At 35.8% G+C, this 27,252-nt stretch overlaps 1 protein-coding gene across 3 annotated transcripts in view; it reads left to right on the top strand.

The window, feature by feature from the left end:
* xrn1 (5'-3' exoribonuclease 1) overlaps positions 1-27,252 on the top strand; it is a 128,690-nt gene that overhangs the window by 42,662 nt on the left and 58,776 nt on the right. For all 3 annotated transcript variants that reach the window (XM_039760378.1, XM_039760370.1, XM_039760383.1), the window contains exons 11-29: positions 1,400-1,469; positions 1,556-1,658; positions 2,499-2,588; positions 3,904-4,060; positions 4,166-4,285; positions 4,669-4,838; positions 7,119-7,236; positions 7,314-7,409; positions 8,549-8,652; positions 10,065-10,196; positions 10,633-10,795; positions 10,881-10,994; positions 12,578-12,676; positions 13,585-13,700; positions 20,774-20,920; positions 21,126-21,215; positions 24,189-24,324; positions 24,420-24,476; positions 24,673-24,805. In XM_039760378.1, the coding sequence (XP_039616312.1) occupies positions 1,400-1,469; positions 1,556-1,658; positions 2,499-2,588; positions 3,904-4,060; positions 4,166-4,285; positions 4,669-4,838; positions 7,119-7,236; positions 7,314-7,409; positions 8,549-8,652; positions 10,065-10,196; positions 10,633-10,795; positions 10,881-10,994; positions 12,578-12,676; positions 13,585-13,700; positions 20,774-20,920; positions 21,126-21,215; positions 24,189-24,324; positions 24,420-24,476; positions 24,673-24,805 (2,215 nt within the window). The remainder of the gene's footprint in view (positions 1-1,399; positions 1,470-1,555; positions 1,659-2,498; positions 2,589-3,903; positions 4,061-4,165; positions 4,286-4,668; positions 4,839-7,118; positions 7,237-7,313; positions 7,410-8,548; positions 8,653-10,064; positions 10,197-10,632; positions 10,796-10,880; positions 10,995-12,577; positions 12,677-13,584; positions 13,701-20,773; positions 20,921-21,125; positions 21,216-24,188; positions 24,325-24,419; positions 24,477-24,672; positions 24,806-27,252) is intronic.

Below are 27,252 nucleotides of genomic sequence, written 5' to 3'. Positions count from 1 at the left end.
GGTGCTTTTTTAATGCTTTTAATGTATATTCCCAAAATTATCACATTATTTCATTAATAGCAATGCTGAAGATGAGTTCAGTTCTCTTGAATATCCAGTTAGCCGTTATGGAAGCTCCATAAGGAAAAAAGATGATAAAATACAATGTACATGTGTGGTAAAGTGAGGTCTGTAGCTGATTGGCATCTTTTTAAATAATTGATTGGTTTAGTGGGGCGTGTTAGCGTGGTGAGAGCGGTACCTGGGCACGATGCGAAAGGGAACAGCCCTACACTAAGGACACAGTTGTAGGATCCACAACCTTAATTTGCGCTGGGAGCTGCTAATCAACACAGCTGTGCCATTTACTCATTTTAAAAGGGGAAGTGCGAGTTGGGGATCAAAAAGAAAAGACAGAACAGAGGTTACTGAGAGATAAAAGCAGGAGGTGAAAAGAACTGGTGTGGGCACAAGTGAGCAAAACAGAGCAGACTCGTGGGAGAGAAGGCACGCAGCTGGGAGGAAAGCCCCTGGGAAAGGAGTGTGTGGCAGACACTTGGTGATTTGAGTCAGCCAGAAGTGGTCACTCCAGCTGAGCAGTTACAAGGAATGGGAGTGACTGGAAGTTTGTGTGGCCTGCCGTGGAAGACGGGGAAGGCAGTGGTGGTCGATGAAGGCCTGAGAGGAGAGCCCTAGCATGAGCTCTATGGCCGTTGGGGACCCAAGTGTCTGTATGGCTAGTGAGCCTGTCCGTAGCCATGAGACGGTAAGCAACCGGACTTGTGGAAGGTCAGCTGCACCTGTCGATAAGGCAACTCCTCTGCCGCAAGGCCTGTATGGGATATTGCACCTATTTTTATTGGATTATTTATTGAATATTTTTATGCACTGCACTGTTGAAAACTTGTTTTGGGTTGTTTTTAATTAAAGCACTGAACACTTTTGCACCTCCCCCTTGGTTCATGTGGTGTCCTAATTTGTGTAGCTCATCCCGTTCATGACTATCGGCGGTGTCAGGTTCAAGAGGCTCCCAAATGAGAAGAGGGAGCATGGAGCCAGTCTCGCACCATCACAGCATGTTGAAAATGTATTATTGCAGTGGAACCCAAATTTCATAATCCATTTGTGAATAAGTTTAATTCCAGATATTAGGAACTTCAGTATTTTTAAAAAAACTATCACAAATATATGCTTTATTTTGTTTATTCTCACTGTGAGTTTAAATGTCAAAAGCTTAATAATAAGACCTAGAAATGCCTATTTGTTTTCATTCTAAATCCTAGAAGGTCCTAGTATTTTCATTAAATATTAAAGAAATATTAAAGTATTTATTTTACTGGTTTACTGTATATTCAATAAGTAGACATTTTTGTAGCAATTCAGATGTCAAAAGCTAAATCCTTATTTTGCCTCTCTGCAGAAACAAGAAGATGTCCTTTGTTTAGCTGCGTTTGATGGAAACAAAGAACCTGCCGATGTTCCTACCAAAGGTAAGTAAAGAATCAAGTTATTCCTTTCTGACATTTTGTATTTTTTGTTTGTTTTTAATAAATTATTTTCCTTTAATCAACTTTAGAGTTGCCTGATGATGAGAATGATGAAGACTTATTTGAAACGGAGTTTAGGCAGTATAAAAGGACATATTACATGACCAAAATGGGGGTTGAAGTGGTATCGGAGTAAGTTCATTTTCTCATTATATAATATATTGCTAACAGAATAAACAAAATACCTCTATTAGGTATTTGTTTTTTTGCTTTAATCATGCTCAGTACTTGGTGCTAAAGGTGTAAAGTATGTACAGTGCCACATTTAGTAACAGGCTATGTTTATTTAAAAACACACATGGTTGAGAAAAGCAAATAGAGAACTCAAAATTCAAAGTTCATCAGAAGACAAACTAAAACTTTGCTGTTTCTCTGTGCTTACTTTTGCAAGAGTTTAAAATCTTAGTAGAGTTGTGTGCCATATTCCACTCTCTCCATTTACACTCCATCTTTTTCTCTCTTTTAATGCTGGTCAGCTTTAAAAAATTGTTCAGGATCACTTCATGCCAGCCAAACCCCATTGTCCCCTCTGAGGTCAGGGTCCACCCTACCTTTGTGAAGCGGACAAGAGGCAGAAACTACCTGTGATATTTTTGGTGCCCCTTCAATGCTGAGCCTCTGATGACTTTAAAGGATACCACTTGTTAGGCAGCTTTTTATTTTCTTTTGTGGTATTCCCTTATGGGCTAGAGGGTTTTAACTGGACTTCCGCCAGCCAATATTTTGTTTTCATTTATTCACTCTGGAACCATGTGTTGTCTGCTGTGTAATTCTAGTATAAATTAAAATGATTATTTTAGTTTTCATATGTGCTCAATAAACACTTGGCACAGAAGAAATGCTGCTATTATTCGTTCAGTGCCTTTTTGCGTAACTTTATTTTTTGTTGGTTCACATTATTATAATCAAGCAAATCATGGTTAGTTTTGTTATTTTAAACATTGATTGTGCCAATTTGTTTTTATTTTTAAGTGAATTCCTGGCTCATCAAGCAGAGTGTTATGTTCAAGCAATACAATGGATTTTGCACTACTACTACCATGGAGTTCAGTCTTGGAGCTGGTAAGGAATGTTTGTGTAAAGATGTTTTTTTTTACTTTTTTTCTGCTTCTAATATTTTGAAAGTAACATTTTGTGCATTGGTTTTGAATTATGAAGGCATACAGTTGAATCCATAGGAATGTCATGTTTACTTGCCACATCTTGCCTTATTGACACTTTTTAAGTTATTATTTTTCATGATCCATGCAGTTTTTCGACAACCACTACCACTAAAAACAGTCTAATCGCTTACTGAGGTTTACTGTAAGAAATCTTAGCTATGATTCTTTTAAGGGCTTGATATATTTTTTTTGTTACCTCTTTACTTTGGAAGCTAATTCTTGGTGCTCAAAAATGTTGTGATTGCTCAATTTAATGATTATAATTGTAGTATTTTGAAAATTTCTTGTTATCACTTTTCTCTACTAGTGACATGTACAAAGAGATTCAGCAATGGTGTTGTTTTTAGGACAAATAGGAATATATATGTATCTGATTTGTTTTATAGGTAAAATTTTGCTACAGGAACATATTTATTCATAGTTTGGTCACGAGTTTGCATGGGTTGACACATATGAGTGAGTGTGCTTTACTGTGCCTAGTGATATACTGACACACCTTTCATGACCGTAGTGTACTCCTGCGATATTGTGATATGTTCAGAAATAAATATCAGAATTCTTGGAGCAGTAAGGTGCATGCAGTCCAGAACATTAATAACATTTAATGAGCAACAATACGTACATTTGTAACATAATTGTATGTTTTAATAAATTGATAATGTTTTTCAGCAATATACTTAATCACCCATATTAATTATGAAACAAACTGCAAGCATTGATAGTATACATGTATAGTAGGAATATATTCATTTTATTTAGTTCTGGACAAGATTCTACACTGATGTAATGACAAAAATCAGAAATTCACACAAAGTACAAGAAACTCTAATATTCACAAAACTGTGCATTTTTCCCTAAGCAGTCATTGGGCACAAAGCAGGAAGAGCCTTTGAATAGGTTGCCATTCCTTTGTATGACACATGAACACACACAATAATACCCACTCTGAGGTGATTTTTTATTGGTTTTTTTTTTTTAGAGAAAGAATTCAGCAAGAGATGCCGATCCCACTAAAGGATCATGCAACCATTCATCCATTTTTTAATACCCTGCAAAGAAATACCTAATAAAAAAAATTTATCTACAAAAAATGCTGACTTTTTCATTTCAGTTTTCCAAAGATTTGCCTGCATCTTTCCCTAATTGAACTTTTGCACATCATGGAGTGGCTTATTTTTTAAGGCTGCAATAATGTTTTTTCCTTTTCTTTTTAGGTACTATCCTTACCATTATGCACCTTATTTGTCAGATATTCACGGCAACAGCACAATAAAGCTTGAATTTACTATGGGAAACCCGTTTATGCCGTTTGAGCAGTTGCTGGCTGTTTTACCAGCTGCAAGTAAAGATCTATTACCTGTTTGCTATCAGGCAAGAAATATTTATTAAATATATTTTTCATATTAAGTATCAGTGTTTTATTTTTATTTTTACTTGTGATAAGTTGTGACTTTCCTCTTCCTGCTTATATTCAAGAATTTAATGACTTCAGAGAACTCTCCAATCTTTGATTATTATCCTCTCGAATTTAAAACGGATCTCAATGGTAAACAGCAAGAATGGGAAGCTGTTGTCTTAATTCCATTTATTGATGAGGTAATCATTTTTTTGGTATTTCTGCAGTTATTTAAAGTGTTCAGATATGCTTGACCTGCAAAAGTAAGAATTTGACTACACTCAAACTTAAAATATGCAAGACATTTGTAGGTTTTGTAGTGCAGCTTAATTTTGTTTTCTTGGCATTCCTACCTACAAATTACTTTATGAACAAATTACTATTGGGGAAAAGAATAAATTAAGTTGTATTTTTGGAATGATAATAGTTACAGATCATTGTGCCAGAAATTGACAAAGTGTTGCATTTGGCATGCAAGAAAGAATTTCACTGTACTGTGTTCATGTGACAGTAAACTTGAACTTAAAGTTGAATTTGGATATTTTGAACTGTCAAGTTACTATTAGCAATATTATTTTTTCAGAAACGTTTACTGGCAGCTATGGAACCCTGTAATAATTTTCTGACTGAGGAAGAAAAGCAAAGAAATCGACACAGTGCATGTGAAGTGTATTGGTTTGATAAAGAACTAGAGTTCTATTACCCTTCTCCACTGCCTAAGCTTTTTCCTTCTATTCAAAAGTGCCATGCAAGGTAATTTCTTATTTGAAATGCATTCTAAATTTATTTCTTAAGGTAGTTCTGTCTAAACCAACTTACTGTTAACCTCTATAGTCAACAAGAGTAATTTTCGATCAACTAATTTCAGTGAACTTTTCCTTTTGACCTTTTATATGTAGTATTGTTCAAGTAAACCCGAAGAAGTCATATAACCAGCTGCCATTATGTACTTCCAATGTCATTTGTAATACCTATCAGTAAATATGCCAATGAAATCATGTCATCTCTTGCAAAATATATTTATTTCTTACAAATCGAAATGGAAAAGCCTTATCTATGTCATGAAGTGATGTTTTACTGAACTGCTTGCTAATGAAAAAATGCATTAAATCCTTATAGTTAATTAAGACACACCAGTTTGAAAGTTTTTCTATTAGACACATAAGTTTGTCTCAGGCAATAGGTGATTTAATGAATAAAGCAAAGTAATTTACTGCAGTGGAGTGGCAGCACTGCTGCAGAGAAACAAGGAGACCAGGGTTCAAGTCCTGGGTTTTCACTGTGTGTGGTTTGCATGTTCTCCCTTTGTGTGAGTGGCTTTGCTCCCTATGCTCCAGTTTCTTTCACAGTCTAATGACATGCAGGTTACGTGGATAGGCAGTGCTAATTTGGCCCCGTTGATTGGATGGGACGGGGTAGAGAGAGAGAGAGAGAGAGAATGTGTTCCAGCCCATCCTGCATAGGGCTGGCAAAATATGCTAGGATTTTTCTTGACTTTCACTTGATGCTTGCTGGTTGCTCCAGGTTCCCTGTGATCCTGCTCTGGATAAGTGGTTTTCGAAAACTGATGGATAGGTGGGCAAAACATCCTTTTCAGCTGTCAGTTAATTTTTTTAAGCTGTCAAGTTCAGTTCACAAAATTTAATAAAATGTGGTTATTGAGAAATAATATTTTTATTTACTCAAATAATTAGTCATTGTTATGTTGAAATTTTGTATGTTGTACAACACTAGCTTTCTCTGTTTCTAATTAACTTTAGTAAAATATATATTTATAGTTAGTTACATGTTTAAAATGTACAGGTGATTCCAAAATGCAATGCACAACAAATACTGAAGACATAACATTGGTATAAACTGCAGAATGGAAACCAGTAGAGGTTATGCTTAGACACTATCATGGTTTACAGCTGGCCTATTCAAATGGCAGCCCTTGGACCACATGTGGCCCAGAAGTAACCACAAGTGGCACAGCCTGTAGTCCTGCCAGAAACACAGAGAAAAACAAAAAAAAAAAACACATTTTGATCTCCATAACCAAAAAAAAAAGGTAGCCTTCCATTTTTCTGTTTATTCCAGCTTTTTTACCATTCACTCCCCTCTCACCCTGATCCTGTCACTCAGCTCTCTCTGGGGAGGTGCTGTATGCCCTCACTTAGTGCTTTCCCACAAGACTACACCCACAACAGCCCATGCAATAGCGAGACACATCACAATGTCAACATAATATGGGATGTGTAACAAAGCAATGCCTAATCACACATGCGGTGATTTTAAACAATCCTATGTTCCCTTGGTGTGCAGTAGACGACGTATTCATGTGTGTTACTTACTGTTATCACTTGTTATGGGTTTGTGCACTGATAGCTGTGATAGTATTGATAATTCTTTTTTTATTTTGTTAAAATGCATTTAGTGATGTGATTGGGTCATGTATACATAGTGACACAACGGTAGCACTGTTGCCTCATAGCAAAGAGATCATGGGTTCACGTCTTGGGTCCTCCCTGCATGTGCCTATGTCAGATGTGACCAAATTTAAAAGCAATCAATTAATAAACATAATTTGTTTTTCAAAACATTCATTTGTGTTAGTTTAAAATTTGTCATCATGTGCTGCTTATTAGCTGCTGAAAATGTCTGGCCCAGCTAAATGTTTTGGTTTGCAAATTCTAATTGAATAGCCCTGTCTGATGGCACAGTGTTACTCCATTTACATTATAAGCCATTTCTGAATGTGGTGCTTATTGAGTGTTTTGCTTTGTGTATTTCCTGCTTAACACCGAGCAAACCATACATATTTGCATGTGGAGTCCAATGTGTTGAGTAGCCTTCTCAATTGTGAGCTTTTTTGTGAATGAAGAGAAAATTAGTCTTCCAGTAGAATTAATGTTATTACTGATCTTTCTGGCTCCTTCCTGCATTGCTTCTAAACATGATCATAGTGAATATTGTTAACTTTTGTAGAAGAAATGCAAATTTCTATCTAAATCCAATTTTCCTCTTTTTTTTCCCTACCATTTGTAATTTTAGGTCTGAACTAATACCAATGGATGCTTGGCATGTTGATGTCTCCTACATTGGAAATAAAGTTGATAATAGCGCTCTCTATTTTTGTGGTTTTCCAACATTAAAGCATATCAAACATACAGTAAGTACACAATTATAATGCTCCTTATTTATTTTTATTTACAAAATTTTATTAATTAAGTCTTAATTTCTTTGCAGTTCTTCTTAAAGAAAGCTGGAGTACAAGTGTTTCAGCAGAGTAGTCGGGGTGAAAATCTGATGCTGGAAATAATACTTAATGATCAAAAGGAACTGGTATGTTAATTCACCACTTGCATTTCCAATGACTTCACGAGAACTTTTGATTTTCCACTAAATTTGTGGTGGCCTAAGCATAGTTTGGTGCAGCTTAAGTCTGTCCTGTTTGTTGTATATTTTTTACACATACTCCTGATTTTCCTTGCGACCCTCCCGAACAAGCCACAATTGTGGAGCGCTTGTGAAATTGTTATCACATGCACACAATGAGACCACTGTTTGCCATAAAATCCTGTAAGTGGCCATTGGCCTCTTACCAGTTTCCTCCTTGCTCTTCCATCCAGTTTGGAGGGACGGCCTGATCTACGAAGGGTCCTAGTAGTACCAAACACTTGCCACTTCTTTATTATGTTCTTTACTGTGCTCCTTGGGATTGATAAAGCCCTTGAGATTTTTTTGTATCCATCTCCTGCCTTATGTCTGTCCACAACTCTATCTCTGAGATCTTTTGAAAGTGGCTTGCCACCCATAGTCAGTTGTTTGCTGTCAGTTGCACTACCAAGCAAGGGAATGCTCCAGGAACAGCTGTTTTTATGCTTCACTAAACCCACTGATTACAATTGATCACAGGTGGAAGTCAGTAACCATGGTCTGCAATCGAAATGGTGGCTACTTACATCTGATTGAGTTTGTAAAGCTGTAAAGCAAAAAAAAATTGGAATATTTCAAAGGAAGTGATTCTTTTCTATATCCAATGTAGATGTATACACACTTTTTGGTTTTGTTAAATAAAAAAGGAAAGTCAAAGTTCTCCTTGGCTTGATGAATGCTGGGACACTTAAATATAAATAAATTTGATAGTAAATCTGTTTTCTTAAAACAGAATTCTATATGCTAGTTTATTACATTATGTTAATGGTTTATGTAATCTTGTATTGCATGGAACTGTTTTTTCTTGTTTTGTTTTAGAAGCACCTATTATGTATTTTTTACACAATAGTAAACATATATAAGGTGCTATCAGCAAGCTGAGAATTTCTTCATATTTATTTATGTTCAATATTTATATTCAGTGCTGCATCCATGTTTTAATTTTTTTTAAATTTGTTCGTACATAGATCCTTAGCTTTCATGTACGAATCAATAATTTTATCTCTTAACTGATAAACAAGTTTTTTTTTTTTTCTTTTTCGTAGACTAGTGAAGATGTTGCTTCTTTGGTGCTTGGTAAATCAGTATTTGTAAACTGGCCTCATTTAGAAGAAGCCAGAGTTGTTGCTGTCTCGGATGGAGAAACCAAGTATGTCATTTGTCATCTTTTCATTAATCGTTTTACATTATGCAAACAATTAAATATGTTTGTATACAGTAACATAAGTAGTAGTGCTGGGCAGTATGACGAAAATTCTATATCAGGGTATTTTTTTAAATTATAAAGGTTTCACGGTATTCGTTATTTTTTTCCCATGCATGAGTGGATGTTAACCACATTTTCCACTGCAGTAGACTGGCTAAGAATAACCTATTCCACTGTCATGAGAATTGTACATTGTACAAAAAAAAAAAAAATTTTAATTTGCACACAAGTATTAATACAGGTTTGCATGGCCCCAATAAGTGATAGTTTTCAAGGGGGTGGCACTAATGAAGAGAAGGAATCATATTGCATGACAGATACTTTCAAAATATAGAACCCATTTATTGAGCAAATTTTGCAAACAACTTAAACTAAAATTTTGACAACATATTGCCAACCATCCAAAAAGGCATTTAGACTTAGTAAAATATTCAGAGGTGCTTGTCAAAAGTTGTATTGCACTGAACATGTCGTAGAAAAGGAATAAATGGTAAATATGGAATGGAATATCATGAAATGAATGTATTCTGTGTGGTGATCGCTGCTTGCACCTCCTCTTGTTAAGGGGAAGTCAGTTTAAGAAGCACGTAGAATTTAACATGGCTCGGGGAATACTTAATACAAAGCATTTAATGTGCTACATTAACTTATGAGGGTTTGAGAAAATCTAGTAAATTAAATATTCATTTTAAGAAGAAGTTTAGCTTACGATGTTCTACTTTAATGACAATTACGAGAATAAAGTCAACATGTCGACTTTGATCTCAACATAAATGGTGAGAATAATTCAACATGTCTTCACACTATTACACAGTACCCAGGTAAATTACACAGTATTGAAAAAAATAAAACAAGTACAACTTGGCTTGCGGTATTATCCAGTAGTATAGAAACAGTATTCATACATTTGAACATAATGGTCCACATCCGACCTTTTAAAACCAAAGTATCTCCAGACAACAGACACGGCTCCTTTTTTTGGTCTGTATCATCATGTTCAACTTTATCGTCTGCGACAGCTCTAGTTTCCGAATGTTCTTTGTCCATTTTCACTGTTCAGTACCTCCACTAACGCATGGACTCCGTTGCATGTGCCTTTAGCGGTGTAGCAGTGAAAAGGTCCCCCCTTAAACAGTTTCATGCTGCACCACATTCGGAACATTGTTTAGGCCATTTAATCTGGTGTTGCGGTATAAGAAAAATCCATATCATAACAAAAATAAAAAATGTTTTTTGGTATGAACAGGTGTACCGCCCAGTACTAATAAGCAGTGTTAAATGATTAAATGATTTAATAGTAAATTCTCAAGAGGTATGTAATGTCCTTATTAAATTTAGTTTTGATCCTTTTTTAGATTTTACTTGGATGAACCTCCTGGAACTCAGAAACTATATTCAGACAAAACAGTGCCACCAACAAGAGTTGTTTATTTAAATGACAAAGAAGAATCCATTTGGATGAAAGAAGTGCAAGGCATCACAGAATTGTATGCTCATAAAACAGTTTCTCTTAATTGTGCTCTTTTATGACTAGAAGGTGAAAATAATCTATAATCCGCACTGGTAAAATATAGCTCTTGAAGGAATAACTTGAACATTATGAAGAATTTAAATTTCTATTTGTAAAAGTCTGTGTCTTGTTTATTTACTTGTGTAATGCTGAAATATTTGCCCTCATTCATTTTTCCTTTATTAAAACTAAGACTTTGAGGAACTTTTATTTATTTGCAATGCTTTATCTACCTTTTCAGTTATGTGGGAGCTGATATTGCATAAATGAATGTGTTGTGCTATATTATGTCTTTAAAACTAAGAATCTCATGCCTTTCTACAAAGTTTGTTAGAATGTGTTACAAGGTACTTTGGGTATACTATTACATAAACACAATGACTAGTGCTTTGTTTTTTTTTTTTTCTTTGCAGTTACCATAAAAGGAAAGGCATCATTATAAATGAGACGGCAGTCTTGCTATTTGCCCAGCTGCTGACAGGGCGTAAATATGTACTGACTTCGAAAGGAGATGTTGTTTTGGAAAAGCAGTGGTCAAAGCAGATTTTGCCCTTTGCTTATCAAGCTACAGTTAATGTCAGTATTTTTGAAGTAAATTATTTTTATTTAAACTGTAGGTGTTAAACACAAGAAAGAATAAATTGCTATTTTGGTTTTGCAGGACATTGTGGCTTTTGATTCCAGTTTTTGCCATTATAAAACAGTTGACGAATTGTTCTCACCATCAACCACTGTTTTTATGCTTGGAAACACATACTATGGAGCCATGGGAGAGGTTTGTTTGAATATTTTTATTCACACTTTGTTTTTTTTTTTGTTTCTTTTAACCTAATATTAACAAATTGTTTTGTAATACTATTTCTAATATCATACATAAAAGATTATTTTCTCTGAGTATGTTTGTGTGCATTACAATTGATGCTCTGATATTTTTACAGAGCCTTTATTGAAGACAAAAACAAACCAAACATCTGTTCTAGTTATCTCCTAAAGTTATTATGAAGAAGTTATAATATAGGGATGTAGGTTTGTGTATTATTAGCTAGAAGATATTTTATGATAGACTGAAAAATGCAGATGAAGGTTGAGCAAGCAGGATGTTAATTCTCCAGAATATAATCTTCATCAATTCTATGACACATCTAATATTGTGTATGTTATATACGATGCCAAAGGGGAAACTATTTGCACTCTAACTTTCTGTAGTATCTATTTTAAACTGTGACTTTAGTTGTTTGTTGCAGGTCATTGGAGTATATTGTGGAGAGTATGAAAGAGACATCTTAATATGGTTGTGTTTTTATTTTGTCTGATGCAAAAATTGAAGATTCTCTAGTAAACATCTTTGGTAACAATCGGGCATTGTTTGTGCCTATCCTGTCAAATTAAAATCTTACGTAGTTGGGTCATTGAACTTGTCAGTACACAATATTAGGAAGGCATATCATGGCAGAAGTAAAGCAAAATCTTGAAAACCTCTATAAAAGCTATTGTATTTTTTTTTTATTTGGAAAGGGTTAAAACTGCTTCTTTAAGGCTGTGTTATTAATCACAGTTATAAGTTTAAGACAGTAGACAGTTTTCAAAGTAGTGGCCCATCCTGAAAAAATCAAAAGCTATATGTAAAAATTGTCCATGATGTCACAAAGAGCCTTACAAAAATATCTTGGAACTTGCTAACCTTTCTTGCTTTAGTAAAAGTCAGTATTCATGACTTCATCATTGAAGTAAAAATGTGATCTCTGGTAGAGTAGCAAGGCAAAAACCACTACTAGCTAATAAGAACTTGATTTTTTACATTTTTTTAAGATGTGCACCTGGATGTACCCCCATGTGTATCAGAACAATTTTCTATGAAAAGCGGAGTCAAAGGATTTATTTTGGTAGACATGAGCTCTGTAATGCTTGGGGAAACATTAAATCTGTATTCCAGAATGAGAATATGTTGCTAGTGATCCAGCACGGTAGTAATACTTTCATGAATTGGAAATGGTTTGGTGCTTCCAACACTAATGGATTCATGAGTTATACCAAGTACCAAAGGATTCTTGAGGTGAACATCAACTTACCTGGTCATTAACTTAAAGTGAAAGTAAGCTGGGTGATGTTGAAAGAAGAAAATCAGACTTTTGAAATGCTCTAGCCCAGATCTTAATTTCATTGATGTTTTGTAGCCAGACGTAAAGTAAACCGTTCTTGAAAATAGCCACCAAATGAAAATAGTTTTGTAACAACAAGTGCGTCAGATTTCCTTTGTAACGCTAAAAATAAGAGGTTTCAATACTGGAACAATGTATAAAATATATATATATATATATATATTTTTTTTTCCTATGTTATAATTAAAATATTTTCCAGGTCCAAGATTCGGCTGATGTTGTTAAAGAAGGACGAATCCGTGTTCTTTTTACAGTTCCTTGTGAACCTCAGCTTGAAGCCTTAATGCAAAATCAGCATGTAAGAATTTACTTTGTTACTAGAATATATGAATTATTGCAAATTAGTTACACCTCTTTGTCAAAGCTGCTTGTAAAAGAAACTAGAAATATTTTTGTAGATGTTTTAAAATTTCTGCATGAGTAAAGTAAGAATGTTTGGTATACAATGAGATTTGTAGTGTGATGAAATTTCTTCCCAGCATTCAAAGACATTTAAAAAATGGTATGTAGTTTATATAACAGTTTAACACACACGTCAGACTTGTGAACTTGGTCCTTTTGTACATTGCGTTCTGGATTTTGATTTAGATTTTGTTTGTTATTGTGATTAACAGTACAACATGTGAATGCTTACACCTTGGATTTACATACGAGACATTAGTGATGAATTTATAGCTTTCTTAAAGAAATTATAAGCATTTTACAAGCAAATGTAAATTACTCTTTTTGTTCATATAAAATAATAAACTATGATTAAACTTTCTAATTCTTTATCTGTATAGTTTGTTCCTAATATTTGTACTGATAAATCTGTTGAAGGCGATCAGCAGGCATTATGTAATATTAGTAGGGAAAAAAAATACTTTGTGCTATAAAGTTCTTGTGTGGTTTTCAAGAATTCATTTAAATTTGGTTGTTATTTGATTCCATATAATTGACATTATTATACCTTTTATGTTAAAATGAATCTCTCTATTAATTTGTGAAATGTATTATGATACTTACTTGCTAGTATTTACGCACTACCTGTACCTACAGATTTCACTGAAGCTCATTAGCCAGTTGATGATTTATTTAACTTTAGCCTCCTATATTGCTAAGGAAACGTTCTTCTATGTAATTTAATCTAAAAAGTAGTTGATAGAAACATTATGGTATTGCATGAAGGATAATATCTTTAATTTTATTTTTTTTCTGTATTTTCAGAAATACTCAGTAAAGTACAGTCCTGGCTATGTTTTAGCTAGTCGACTTGGAATAAGTCCGTATCTTGTCTCCAGGTTTTCAGGAAGCATCTTTGTTGCAAGAGGTTCAAAAAAAAAGTAAGTTCCCATCTCAGACTACATATTTACTTTTTTCGTTTGTAACAAATGGTCTAGATAAACAAATAAATCAAAGTTTTTTGATACTAAGGTGAATATCTTTATCTGTTTTAACTAAAAAAAATGAGGAGAGAATCGCCTTATATTGTTATCTGTAATTACTTTCCTTTTGTAAACAAAATATTCTCTGTAGTGAAAGTTAGAGTTTAAAGTGCAGTTTATGAAAAAAGAACTCTTCAGGAAGTACACAGAAACATAATATAATTATCTCAAACCCACTTAGTCCATTTCACAGTTGCAAGAGGCAGGTTCCTAACCCAACAGAACTGGAAGCTATTTTAACAATATAAGTTAACACTAGAATTACCTGAACCTACGAAAAAACTCGTAGATCTGGCCCACCTTATTCTGTTCACACCTTTCCGCCAGTGTCTTTTGTCATATAAACGTGTTGATAAAGACAAGCTACAAGCAGCTGGCTATTCCATCCCCCCACCGACTCATGCCTTGATTGATTATCTGGGAGTGAAGTGGAGTTTTAGAGTGGAAATAATAGATCGTTATTTGGAACACACACATTTCATGTGTGTTCCGTTTCTACAGTAATCTGTGTAAACACATAGTTAAAACAGAAACTTTTTCGTATTTTAGTAATAAATGTTACAAAATGTAGGCATAAACTATAAAATGTGTGAAGCCTGAAGTCTAAAGATCAAATAAACACTTAACACAAAAGGTTCAAGAACAATACAACAGCTTCTGTGGTGCACCGGTAAGATTTGCTGGCTCGGAGCGCAGCAGGCTTGCTGTGCTTTAGAGACCTGAGTTTGAGTCCCCGCTGGGGAGAAAATGTTATTTTTTTTTCTTTTTTAACCTTCGCCGCTCTGCCTGCCTTGCCTGAACTCCCTGTCTATCTATATAGTAATAACAGTAATTTTATTATTATATAGCAGCTTCCCTGTCTTCCTATCATATAGTGCTGTTCCCCTTAGCTGTTTTTTTTATATATCTGTTTTTTTTTATATATCAAGGCATGAGCTGGGAGAAGTTAGTGCATGTTCTAAGTGGTGGGGGGATGGAATAGCTGGCTGCTTGCAGCTTGTCTTTATCAGCACATTTAGATGACAAAAGAAGCTGGTGGAGAGGTGCAAAAGGTTTTAAGGTGGTCCGAATCTACGAGTTTTTTCGTAGACTCTGGTAATTCTAGTGTTAATGCCATGTGTTGCTTTAGAATACACTTTACAAAAAAGGACTCAAGGCATTATAGATATATATTGTAGGTAATTGGGTGCCTTCAAATCCACAGTTACCATTTTGGACACAGTAGACAAAAATGCACAGATATAATGTTGAATGGAAAGACTCGCTTGTTAAGACTGATATCCTTGGGCTGTGATGATCATATTGGAAGTGATACATTCTCAAACCAAAGGTGATTTGTTTAGAAACGTGCTAACACATTTGACTGTTGGTCAGAGGTGGGTAGTAACAAGTTACATTTATTCCATTACATTTACTTGAGTAACTTTTTTAAAAAATTGTACTTCTAAGAGTAGTTTTATTGCACCATACTTTTTACTTTTACTTGAGTACATTTGTGAAGAAGAAATGCTACTCTTACTCCGCTACATTGGGCAACACTCGACTCGTTACTTTTTTTTTCCATGTACACATTACACTATATTTTTACCAGAGAGAATCTGCCAGTGGATCTACAGTGATCCCTCACTATATCGCGCTTCGACTTTCGCGGCTTCACTCCATTGCGGATTTTAAATGTAAGCATATTTAAATATATATCACGGATTTTTCGCTGGTTCGTGGATTTCTGCGGACAATGTGTCTTTTAATTTATGGTGCATGCTTCCTTAGTTTGTTTGCCCCGTTGATTTCATACAAGGGACGCTATTGGCGGATGGCTTAGAAGCTACCCAATCAGAGCATGTATTACATATTAAATAAAACTCAATGATATACAATATGCTTCCCGTGCGGTGCTTGATTGTTTGCTTTTCTCTGTCTCTCTCACTCTCTCTGCCCGACGGAGGGGATGTGAGCAGAGGGGCTGTTTGCACAGAGGCTGTTTGCCTAGAGGATACGGACACTCCACAAAATGCCGCTTTATCACGGTGCTTCGGCATACTTAAAAGCACGTATTGATTTTTTGATTGTTTGCTTTTCTCTCGCTCTCTCTCTGACATTCTCTGCTCCTGACACGCATTCTTTGAAGAGGAAGATATGTTTGCATTCTTTTAATTGTGAGAAAGAACTGTCATCTCTGTCTTATCATGGAGCACAGTTTAAACTTTTGACTAAAGGGTGTTATTTCATGTCTAGAGGGCTCTAATAATGTTAACAGTGTGGGAGAGTTTATAAGGGCTTAAAATATATAAAAATAACCATACAAACATATGGTTTCTACTTCGCGGATTTTCATCTATCGCGGGGGATTCTGGAGCGCAACCCCCGCGATCGAGGAGGGATTACTGTACTGTATGACTGTTTCACAATCAGACGTAGCAACAATAATCGCATGGCTCAGTTTCACAAGTCAGACGTAGCCATGCAGTCACATGACACACACACACAAACTGTGGCGGCCATAGACATATAAATAGATGCTGCATTCATTGTGTTGCCCAGTCGACACGATACATCAGCCCTATTGCGAGTGACAAAAGTACCATTTAAACTAATACAGGTAGACGTGGAAACCGGGTTTTCTGATGAAAAAACAATAACGTTTAAAACAGTACAACAGATACAACAGATTTTGGTGAATCGTTTACATGCAATTATTTATATCCATTTATACACTAATAATGGCAATCATTAAATAATAATTCCTCCCATAAAAGTAACATTTCTAGGACTGCCTTCTTCAATCTACCGAAACATTTCTAGACGTCCTGTTCTTGCACAACACAGTACTGAAGTATTGGTTAATGCCCTAGTCACCTCACGTATTACTGTAATGCTATTCTATCTGGCATCCCACAAATACCTATCTAGCGCTTACAACTTTTTCAAAATTCTGCTGCCAGGATAATAACCTGATGTTCTAAATCCACTGAACATATTACACCGATTATCTCTCAGCTTCTATGGCTCCCTGTTAACTACAGAATACAATACAAAATACTGCTGTTAACATTTAAAGCTCTCCACAACCTCACTGATCTTCTACAGACTTGAACTCCTCTCGCTCACTCACATCCTCATCTGCAGCTCTACTTTCTGTACCACACATCAAGTCTGTTCTGTGGGAGCTCGAGCGTCTGTCATAGTGCTCCTCAACTCGGGAATTCTCTTCCCTCTCAAAAAAAAGGTCAGCTCTATCCAATAACACATTTTAAAACTGCCCTCAAAACTTATCTTTTCAAACTGACAATTGTGAACTTTGCACTGTTACTGCCAGTTATCTTTGTTTGCTAATTATTGCTTTTTGATTTATCATTCTCTTGTTTTAATTTTACTAATGTTGTTTAATTTTATTATAAGGTAACCTTGAGTGCCAAGATTATAAAATGTGATTTTCTAATGGCCAAATATAACCGAAACAATCCCATACAGCACATTATTCATTACTTCACTCCGCAGCAGTGCCACTCGCATTATGGCGGCGATGTTGACGTGCGATGCTGCTGGTCATGCGATGTCTAGTAATTCTATGTCTGTGGTGGCGGCATCGACACTGCCTGACTGCTGTGTCTGTGTAAAGGAGAGTGGCAGATCCTGCTACAATAAATAACCACGCTGTTCGTGTTTCAAGCTGAATAAAGATGTGTTGCTAAAGTATTGAGACAGCTTCGTGTTTTGGGGTTCAAGAAGGAGACTCGCACGTCACAGCACACACACATGGTCACAATGCTGTAGTAAACCGTATACGCTTATACAGATGTTGACTATATGACTGAGACACGCTGACTGATGATTGCCAACAATCCCGCAGCGAGAGAGAGGAGAATCACCAGCTCAGTTGTGATCACGTGACGCTCAGCAGACAAAGCGTATACGGACTACTCGTATTGCAAGACTTCGCTCGTTTATCAAGTCAAAATTTATTAAAAATTTTAGCTCATCTTGCAAAACACTTGCAAACCAAGTTACTCGCAATTCAAGGTTCCACTGTACATGAAAAAGGAGAGCCAACTCCTGATGAAGCTTAACCACTGGGGCTCTGAGTGAACAACAACAACAACAACATTTATTTATATAACACATTTTCATACAAAAAAAAATGTAGCTCAAAGTGCTTTACAAAATGAAGAATAGAAAAGAAAAAAGAGAAAAAAAATAAAATATGCAGGGATTCCAGACCAAGAGACCACCCAGTCCCCTCTGGGCAATCTACCTAACATAAATGAAACGGTCCTCTTTGTATTTAGGGTTCTCATGGAAGGACTTGATGATGATGGTCACGTAGACTTCTGGCTTTCAGTCCATCAATGTTGGAGCATCATGATGCTTTGAGTAGGTGTCGCCACCACAAAGAAACCGGAAAAAGAAACAGAAGAGAGAGTAGGGGTCAGTACGGATTTTAGAGCCACTATGAATAGTTATTATGATGAATTGAACATACAGAGTATCAGTATTAAGTTAAAGTGAAGTTAGGAGAAAGCCATGTTAAAGTAATGTGTTTTCAGCAGTGTTTTAAAGTGCTCTACTGTATTAGCCTGGCGAATTCCTATTGGCAGGCAATTCCATATTTTAGGTACATAACAGCAGAAGGCCGCCTCACCACTTCTTTTAAGTTTAGCTTTTGGAATTCTAAGGAGACACTCATTTGAGGATCTAAGGTTACAATTTGGAATATAGGGTGTCAGACATTCCGATATATAAGATGGAGCGAGATTATTTAAGACTTCATAAACCATAAGCAGAATTTTAAAGTCAATCCTGAATGACACAGGTAACCAGTGTAGTGACATCAAAACTGGAGAAATGTGCTTGGATTTTCTTTTCCTAGTTAGGATTCTAGCAGCTGCATTCTGCACTCGTTGCAAGTGATTTATGTCTTTTTTGGGTAGTCCTGAGAAGAGTGCGTTACAGTAATCTAGTCTACTGAAAACAAAAGCGCGAATTAATTTCTCAGCATCTTTCAATGATATAAGAGGTCTAACTTTTGCTATATTTCTTAAGTGAAAAAATGCTGTGGTCTGATGAATATGCGATTTAAAATTCAGATTACAGTCAACAGTTACCCCTAAGTTTTTTTACTTCCGTCTTAACTTTTAATCCAGATGCATCAAGTTTTTTTCTGATAACCTCATTGTATCCATTATTGCCAATTACTAAAATTTCAGTTTTCTCTTTATTTAGTTTGAGAAAATTACTATTTATTCATTCAGAAATACCAGTAAGACATTGTGTTAGTGTATCGAAAGAGTCGGAGTCATCAGGTGCTATAGATAAGTACAGCTGTGTGTCATCAGCATAGCTGTGGTAACTCACGTTGTAACCGAAGATAATCTGACCTAACAGAAGCATATAGATTGAGAAAAGCAGCGGACCCAGGATAGAGCCTTGTGGAACACCATATAGGATATCATGTGTCTTTGAGATGTGATTACCACAACTCACAAAGAATTTTCTCCCTGCCAGGTAGGATTCAAACCAATTTAAGACACTGCCAGAGAGGCCCACCCATTGATTAAGGCGATTTCTAAGAATATTGTGATCAATGGTGTCAAATGCGGCACTCGGATGTAAGAGGATGAGAACAGATAAATGGCCTCTGTCTGCATTTACCCGCAAGTCATTTACTACTTTAATGAGTGCAGTTTCTGTGCTGTGATTTGTTCTGAAACCTGACTGAAATTTATCAAGAATAGCATGTTTATTGAGGTGGTCATTTAACTGCATAATGACTGCCTTATCTAGAATTTTACTTAAGAAGGACAGGTTAGAGATGAGTCTAAAATTTTCAAAAGCAGAGTGGTCAAGATTATTTTTGTTGAGCAGGGGTTTAACTACAGCAGTCTTAAGACAGTCTGGGAAGATCCCCGTATCTAATGACGAATTAACTATGTCAAGAATATTGTCAATTAGCACGCCTGATACTTCTTTGAAAAACCTTGTTGGTAATGGGTCAAGGACACAGGTGGAGGGTTTCAGTTGAGAGATTATACTATGTAATTCAGGTAAATCTATCCTGGTGAAAGCATTTAATTTGTTTATAATGGAGTACCGGGTCTTTGGAGGTTCTGCAGTGTTGGGGAGATATACTATGTTATCTCTAATAAAGAACAAGACTGTTTTAATCTAACATGCACAGACAGTCAAGGTAAAGTGAGACTTCCTGTACATGCACAGGCTGCCTTGTTCTAATGTTATTTTCTATCAGCTGTGCTATTTGCACATCAAGTGCATATGCAGTATTATACTGTCAGTGTACAGTATATCTTGTCACTCTAAGTAGTTTGGGTTTGCACTGTTCAAACATACATGTTACCTACTGTAGGTATTGGCTTCAAAAGCTTTGTTGTGAAAAACTGAGATTTGGAACTTTGTGTTATTTGTGCATCTTTATTTTGTAAAGATGTTATTTATTTTTGCTCATTTTTTATTTTATTTGGAAACAGCAGAATTTGCACATTATTTAATATTTTGTGTCTTATTACAACATTTCTAAAAAAGAAATCATTTATTATGATCAAACAGTTACTCAGTACTTAAATAGTCTTTTCACCAAATACTTTTATACTCTTACTTGAGTAATTTTTTGGATGACTACTTTTTACTTCTACTTGAGTAATATTATTTTGAAGTAATGCTACTCTTACGTGAGTACAATTTTTGGCTACTCTACCCACCTCTGCTGTTGGTCATATGGTTTTGAATCTCACATTGTATGTTAAAAAGTCTAACACGTAAAATTGTCTTTATAAAATAATGCTCTACAGTTATTATACTTATCATACTTGTCATAGTTTCACCCTTCACACACATTAAAAACTGAACTTGTACCAAGTTATAATGTAATTCTTCTAATTCCTGATTAAAAGTGTAATTAAGTGATTTGGATAGTAAAAAATGAAAGTAAGATGTGTGGTTACTTTTTGTTTAAACAGTCAACATGGAGAACAGAAAGCAAATATTGGACTAAATCTCAAATTTAACAAGAAAAATGAAGAAGTTCCTGGCTACACTAAAAAGTCTGGGAATGAATGGTTGTACTCTGTTGCTGTAGAAGAACTCCTTGCAGAATATCTTGAGAGGTATATATTAAAGCTGAATGCTTCCTGTTTTTTCCTATTTTTATAAATATGTTTTATTCTGAAATGTGTTCTTACAAAACATACAATTCAAAAATGTTTTTAAAACATTTATAATGAGATCTTTTATTAGTTTAATTTTTTTTCGTATTTTGTCATACATACTATTTTGCTCGTAAGTTTTTTAAAATGTAATTATTTCTTAAAGGTTCTCTGAAGTTTTCAACTACGTTTCCAAAAATAGTAATGAGGACATTTTTTATGAGGATGACATTTGGCCAGGACAAGATGAAAATGGGTATTTATTCTCATATCATGAGTTTTCTAATGGTACACTTGTGTTTGATTTAAAAAGAAAAAATGTGGTCTTTTAAACCTTAATCAGTCTGTGATTTTAACTGCTTGTAAATGGTAAATGGCCTGTATTTGATATAGCGCCTAACTAGAGTTCAAGAACCCCCCTAGGCGCTTTACAACACAACAGTCATTCACCCATTCACCCACACATTCATACGCTGGTGATGATAAGCTACTATGTAGCCACAGCTGCCCTAGGGCACACTGACAGAAGTGAGGCTGCCGAACACTGGCGCCACCAATCCTTCCGACCACCACCAGCAGGCAAGGTAGGTTAAGTGTCTTGCCCAAGGACACAACAGCTGCATTCTCATGCCGGGAGCCAGGATCGAACCTGCGACCCTCTGATTGCTGGACCACCCGCTCTACCGACTGAGCTACTGCTGCTTGTTTGGGTTAGCATCTTATGACATTGCTGATCAGCTCACTAAATGATAAAGTATGTTGTTTATCTGTGAGCTTACCAAGTACACAAAAGAAATATAATGTCTGCAGTCATTCATAGAGCATTTCTTTAAATATTGACAAGAAAACAGATTCTCAAGCCAAAAAAAACACATAATTTGTTTTCCATTCTGTTAAACATGCGGTTAAATTCAAATGGGCAAGGTTGTTAGGTAACAAGCTTGAACACTCATTCTGAGCACCTCAGATTATTGACTGAGCTACACTAGCACATTCACTTTTTTATCTGTAAACTGCACACGTGTTGCTTTAGCCACGGTTCATTGTTCTTGTTAAAAAAAAAAAGTCAGTCACTCCATGTCTAAGTCTTTCATATTTTGAAGACTTACTCAAGGTTTAATTAAACATTTGTATTGACTTAGCTCCATCTGATGTTTTTGGAGTCTGGGCCAGACAATATCTATGGCACTTAGGCATAGTAGTTCAATATTTATTGGAAAAGTAAATGAAAGGAAAAATAAATTTTAGGACAAGTAGAAGGCTGTGAAGTAGCTAGCCTTACTAAACCCAGACATTTTAAATTACACTTAACTTTTTTTATTCCCTCAAGCACATTCCTGTTTGCCACTCTTCTGCATACACTAGTGCACTCAAACTACTAGTTGATCATGGATAGATTTTGGCATCAAAGCTATGAAACGGTTTATTTGTTTCAGAGATTTTAATGATCGCATGTTAGCTTCTTTGAGTAGTGTATTTTTTACTGTGATTATAAGGATGATCTGTTTTAAACATACTTACAATTTTGCTGTATGTGACCCACTTATTTACACACAAACTAATGCCATTCGATTTTAATACAGAATGTTGTGAGTGAGAGCATCTGGTTGCATTGTTTTTTTCTGCAACTGCCACAGCAGGTTAACTAAGAATTTCCATTTGTCTGTTATAAGTACAACCCCAAATCCAAGAGTTAGGACGCTTTTTTAAAATCTCATAAACTAATATTTTATTCACAATAAACCATAAAAAAACCTATTAAATGTGAAAGTGAAACATTTTACCATTTCCTGAAAAATATTCGCTCATTTTGAATTTGGTGGCAGCAACAAATCTCAAGAAGTTGGAACGGGGCAACAGAAAGCTGGTAAAGTAAGTGGTACTAAAAAGAAACGACTGAAGGAACATTTTGCAGCTAATTAAGTTAATCAGCAACAGGTCAGTAACCTGATTGGGTATGAAAAGAATCTTAGAGAACCTAAGTCTCTCAGAAATAAAGATGGGAAGAGGTATACCAATCTGCAAAAAACTGTGCCTGCAAATTGTGAAACAATTTCAAAATAATGTTCCTCAACATAAAATTACAAAGACTTTGAATATCTCATCATCTACAGTACATCAAAAATTTCCAAGAATCTGGAGACATCTCGGTGCGCAAGGGACAAGGCCAATGCATTAAAAACAAGCATGATTCTGTCATGTAAATCATATCATGGGCTCAGGAACACTTCCAGAAATCATCGTCTATGAACATTGTCTGTTGTTTGCCATGCCTTTCACAAATGCAGGTTAAAACTCTTGTCATGCAAAGGCTATATGTGAACATGATCCCAGAGATGCTGCCGTCTTCTCTGGGCCAAAACTCATTTAAAATGGACTGACGCAAAGTGGAAAAGTATTCTGTGGTCAGACGAATAGATACTTGAAATTCTTTTTTGGAAAACATGGGCGCTGCATCATCCATGCTAAAGAGGAGAGGGACCATCCGGCTTATCAGTGCTCAGTTCAAAGGCCTGCATCTCTGATGGTTTGGGGGTGCATTATTGCCTATGGAGTTGGCACCATAAATGGTCTATACATGTTTTAGAGCAACATATGCTCCCATTCAGACATGGCTTCATAGTAGGAAAGTCCAGGTGCTGAACTGGCCTTCCTGCAGTCCAGACCTTTCACCATTTGAAAACATTTGGTGCATCATGAAATGAAAAATATGAAAAAGAAGACCCAGGACTGTTGAGCAGCTAGTATCCCATATCAGACAAGAATGGGGCAACATCCCTCTCCCAAAAGTCCAGCAACTGGTCTCCTCAGTTCCCAGACGTTTACAGACTATTGTTAAAAGAAGAGGGGATGCTACACAGTCGTAAACATAGCCCTGTCCCATTTTACTGCATCAAATTCAAAATGACCTTTTTATTTTCCAAAAATTGTGCATTTTTTTTTTACTTTCAACATTTAATATGTTTCTGTTAATAAAATCTTTCTGTTTTCCTTTACATTTTATAGTGTCCAAACTTTTTTAGAATTGGGGTTGTATGTTGGCTGTATGTGCCCCCCAGAATACCTTCTTCTAAATTATCTAGTTTTAATGTTTGCTTAGATGAATAAATTAAGTATAAATTCAGTTTTTGTTTAATACGTAAACAAATATAATTTCAATTATTACTGTATACTAAATAAACATTCTGACATTCAGATTCTCATATAAATAAAACTATTTCACCAACAGGGCAGAAAAGGTTGAGGAAATTATTACATGGCTGAAAACAAATCCTGTGAGCTCATGCTCACGGGCATCCTGTGACTTGCAAGTACTTGATGCTGCAATCATTCTGAAGATAGAAGAAGAAGTAGAGAAATGCAAAGTATGTGCTATTATTTTTCAGCAGCCAGTAAGTTCTACTTGCAGTGCTCATCGGTGACATCCATATTAATTATTATTTAAAATGTTTTCTTAAAGCTAAAAAGAAGCAATAAGAAAGTGAGAGTCACTGTGAAACCACATCTTTTGTACAGAGTGAGTATTTGTTTTATACATTTAAGGTAATGGTTTTGTATTTTCTATAGGTATAAAATACAATTTATACAGTTCAATTACCTATTAGGTTTAAACTGTAAAACATAATTTCATTTACACATTTTAAATGTAAGACTTAAAATATCTTGCAGTCTGCATTTTACATCACATGTCAACAGTAGTTATTTTCTTACAGCCTCTTGAACAACAGTATGGAGTTATTCCTGATAAAGATGCAGATTACCGACTTTTTGACAGGGTGGTGAATGTCCGTGATTGCTTCACTGTTCCTTTGGGTTTCCGCGGCACTGTTACAGGAATTAAAGGAGGTAAAATTTTCAGTCACAGAATAGTGCATTTTACAGGTTTGTCAAGCCCTGTAACATTATGCTTATTTATTTGTCAATTTTGTATTTGTGGAAGTTCTCTGCAGCTTGGTTCTCTGTCTTTCGCCTTATAATTATGTTTAACTGGTAAGTTTGGTACTATTTCTTCACGGCCGTGTTGTATGCTAATTTTCCACATGAGAGCTGTATATTTTATACATTTTCAAAATTCTAGCCTACTTTCTCCCTGAACAGATGATAGAGGACACCACAATGTTGGTCAGCAAATGTGTTAAGAACTTGAGGATGTTTTTGATGCTCACTGACTGACCAATCAATCTGTAAATACATGATGAGAACATGCAGGCTCAGAGTCAGGAATAACAGCTCTGCGCTAACACCCTGCCCATGTTTAATATCTGTACTGAACTTACTAAACTTGAACCTGATTAAATGTAGGTGAATTGGCATTAGTCAATGTGGCCCTTTTGTGTGTGTGTGTGTGTGTGTGTGTGTTCGTGTGTGTGTTCAATTGACTGGTGCCATGTCCAAGGATTGTTCCTGCCCTCTGCCCAGTGCTTGCTGAGGTGAGCTCCAGCTGCCATGTGACACTGCCCTGGATAAGCAGGTTAGGAACATGGATGAATGCTTATAACATCTGCTTAGCTCTTGTCACTTGATAGCATGCTCAATACTTTGTCTCACCAAAGCACACACATGCAGTATCAATCCAGCAGCAGTAGGGAATATCTTTGCTAAATATCAAAATAAGTTTCCATATAATGACTGAATATATAAAATCATAGGTGTGACATTTTTCAGTTATTATCTTTTGTGTTTTTCCTGTCTACTCAAGAGATATAGGTGTTGCTTTTGCTAATGTTTTCATGGACTGTGCAGAGATTTTCACTGGCACATATGGATAGTCCACTATATATTTCTTTCTCCAGTTGTCTCTTTGTTTAATTGCAACTTGTGTTGGATAGCTGTACTGTGGTGTTTGAAGGGTCATATGGTGATCCCCTCTTGCTGGGATCAATGCATTGTGGTATAGTGCATGAGTGATGTGTGTGGTAATGTGTTGTTTTAAATATATTAAACTGAGTGTTTGGGCTTCATATGGGTGACAGGGCACATGGTAGCATGGTTGGTCGACTTTGGGATGTTAATGGAGAATTGGCTTTCTGGGTATTCACACATGGATGTGTGCTGCAGCCAGTTACCTTATTAGCACTCCATGATCGCAGAACCTATGCCAGAAAGAATTATATAAAGACAAGCCTTAACATGAAACAAGACAACAATAAAACAAAGAAAAGAGAGAAACAGTGGTTAATTGGAAACGAAGGTGAAAGTAAAAGAGAAGGCAAATAAATGGCAGAGCCAGTGCAGCTGAAGAGAGTAAGCAGGTTGTTGGGAATGTGGCCCCAAGGGAAGTGCATGGCCAGTGCTAAAAGTGGCAGAGATCACTCATGTAGAATGCAGCAGGAGCGACTTACCACTCCGGATATCTCTTGGCTAAATGCTGAAGAAGAGTGGAGAGAGACAGGAGCAAGGCTCAACATGGCACCCTGCTGAATGCCCAGGATGGTGCTGGTGACCCGAGCCAGTGTTTAAAAGTTGACTGTGTTTGTTGGTTTTACGTTGGAAGCACTGTGGCTCATGGGATTCAAAAAGGAAAGATTTTTAACGTTCACTGAAGAGCACATGTTTTACCATGGATTATTCATTTATTTATTTATTTATTGAATGGGCTATACTGTACTATGCTGCATTTTTTCAGATTTGGAATAAAAGCACAATTGCTCTTTACACCTTCCTCTGTTGCTATTAAGTGTCCTCAGAGTTAGTGGTCAGTTAACATTTCATAATCAAGTCAAATGTGTTGTTTGTACATACAGAGACTCTGGCTTGTGCATGTCAGTGACCTTTACCAAGGCTCAATCTAGTGCCCAAACCATAATTCCTTTCTGCCAGTGTTATTCCCATTAACAAAAACCAAAATGAAATAAGTCATTAACGAAAAAGTAATCCTTTTGTTAACTAAAACTAAGATAAAAATGAAAAAATGTCTGAAAACTAGAAATACCTTATATACTCACGGATAAGTTCTCCCCCGGATATGTCGGGACTTGACTTTACAGTATAATTTCTGGTATTTTATAATGTCAGTCGTCAAATGTGGAAAACTCACGCTATTGGTACAAGGGATTATGATATGCTACTGCCATCTGAGAGGGTAACTCTCTCTCTCTCTCTCTCTCTCTCTCTCTCTCTTATGGCCTTTTTCGTAAGAGCATCCCTTATCTACAGTGCATCCAGAAAGTATTCACAGTGCATTCCTTTTTCCACATTTTTTATGTTACAGCCTTATTCCAAAATGGATTACATTGATTTTTTTCCTTAGAATTCTACACAAAACACACCATAATGACAATGTGAAAAAAGTT

Source organism: Polypterus senegalus, chromosome 1 (assembly GCF_016835505.1).
Source record: "Polypterus senegalus isolate Bchr_013 chromosome 1, ASM1683550v1, whole genome shotgun sequence".
NCBI lineage: Eukaryota > Metazoa > Chordata > Cladistia > Polypteriformes > Polypteridae > Polypterus > Polypterus senegalus.
The sequence above is the reverse complement of the archived record's forward strand: the minus strand, read 5'-3'. Positions and strand labels throughout refer to the sequence as shown.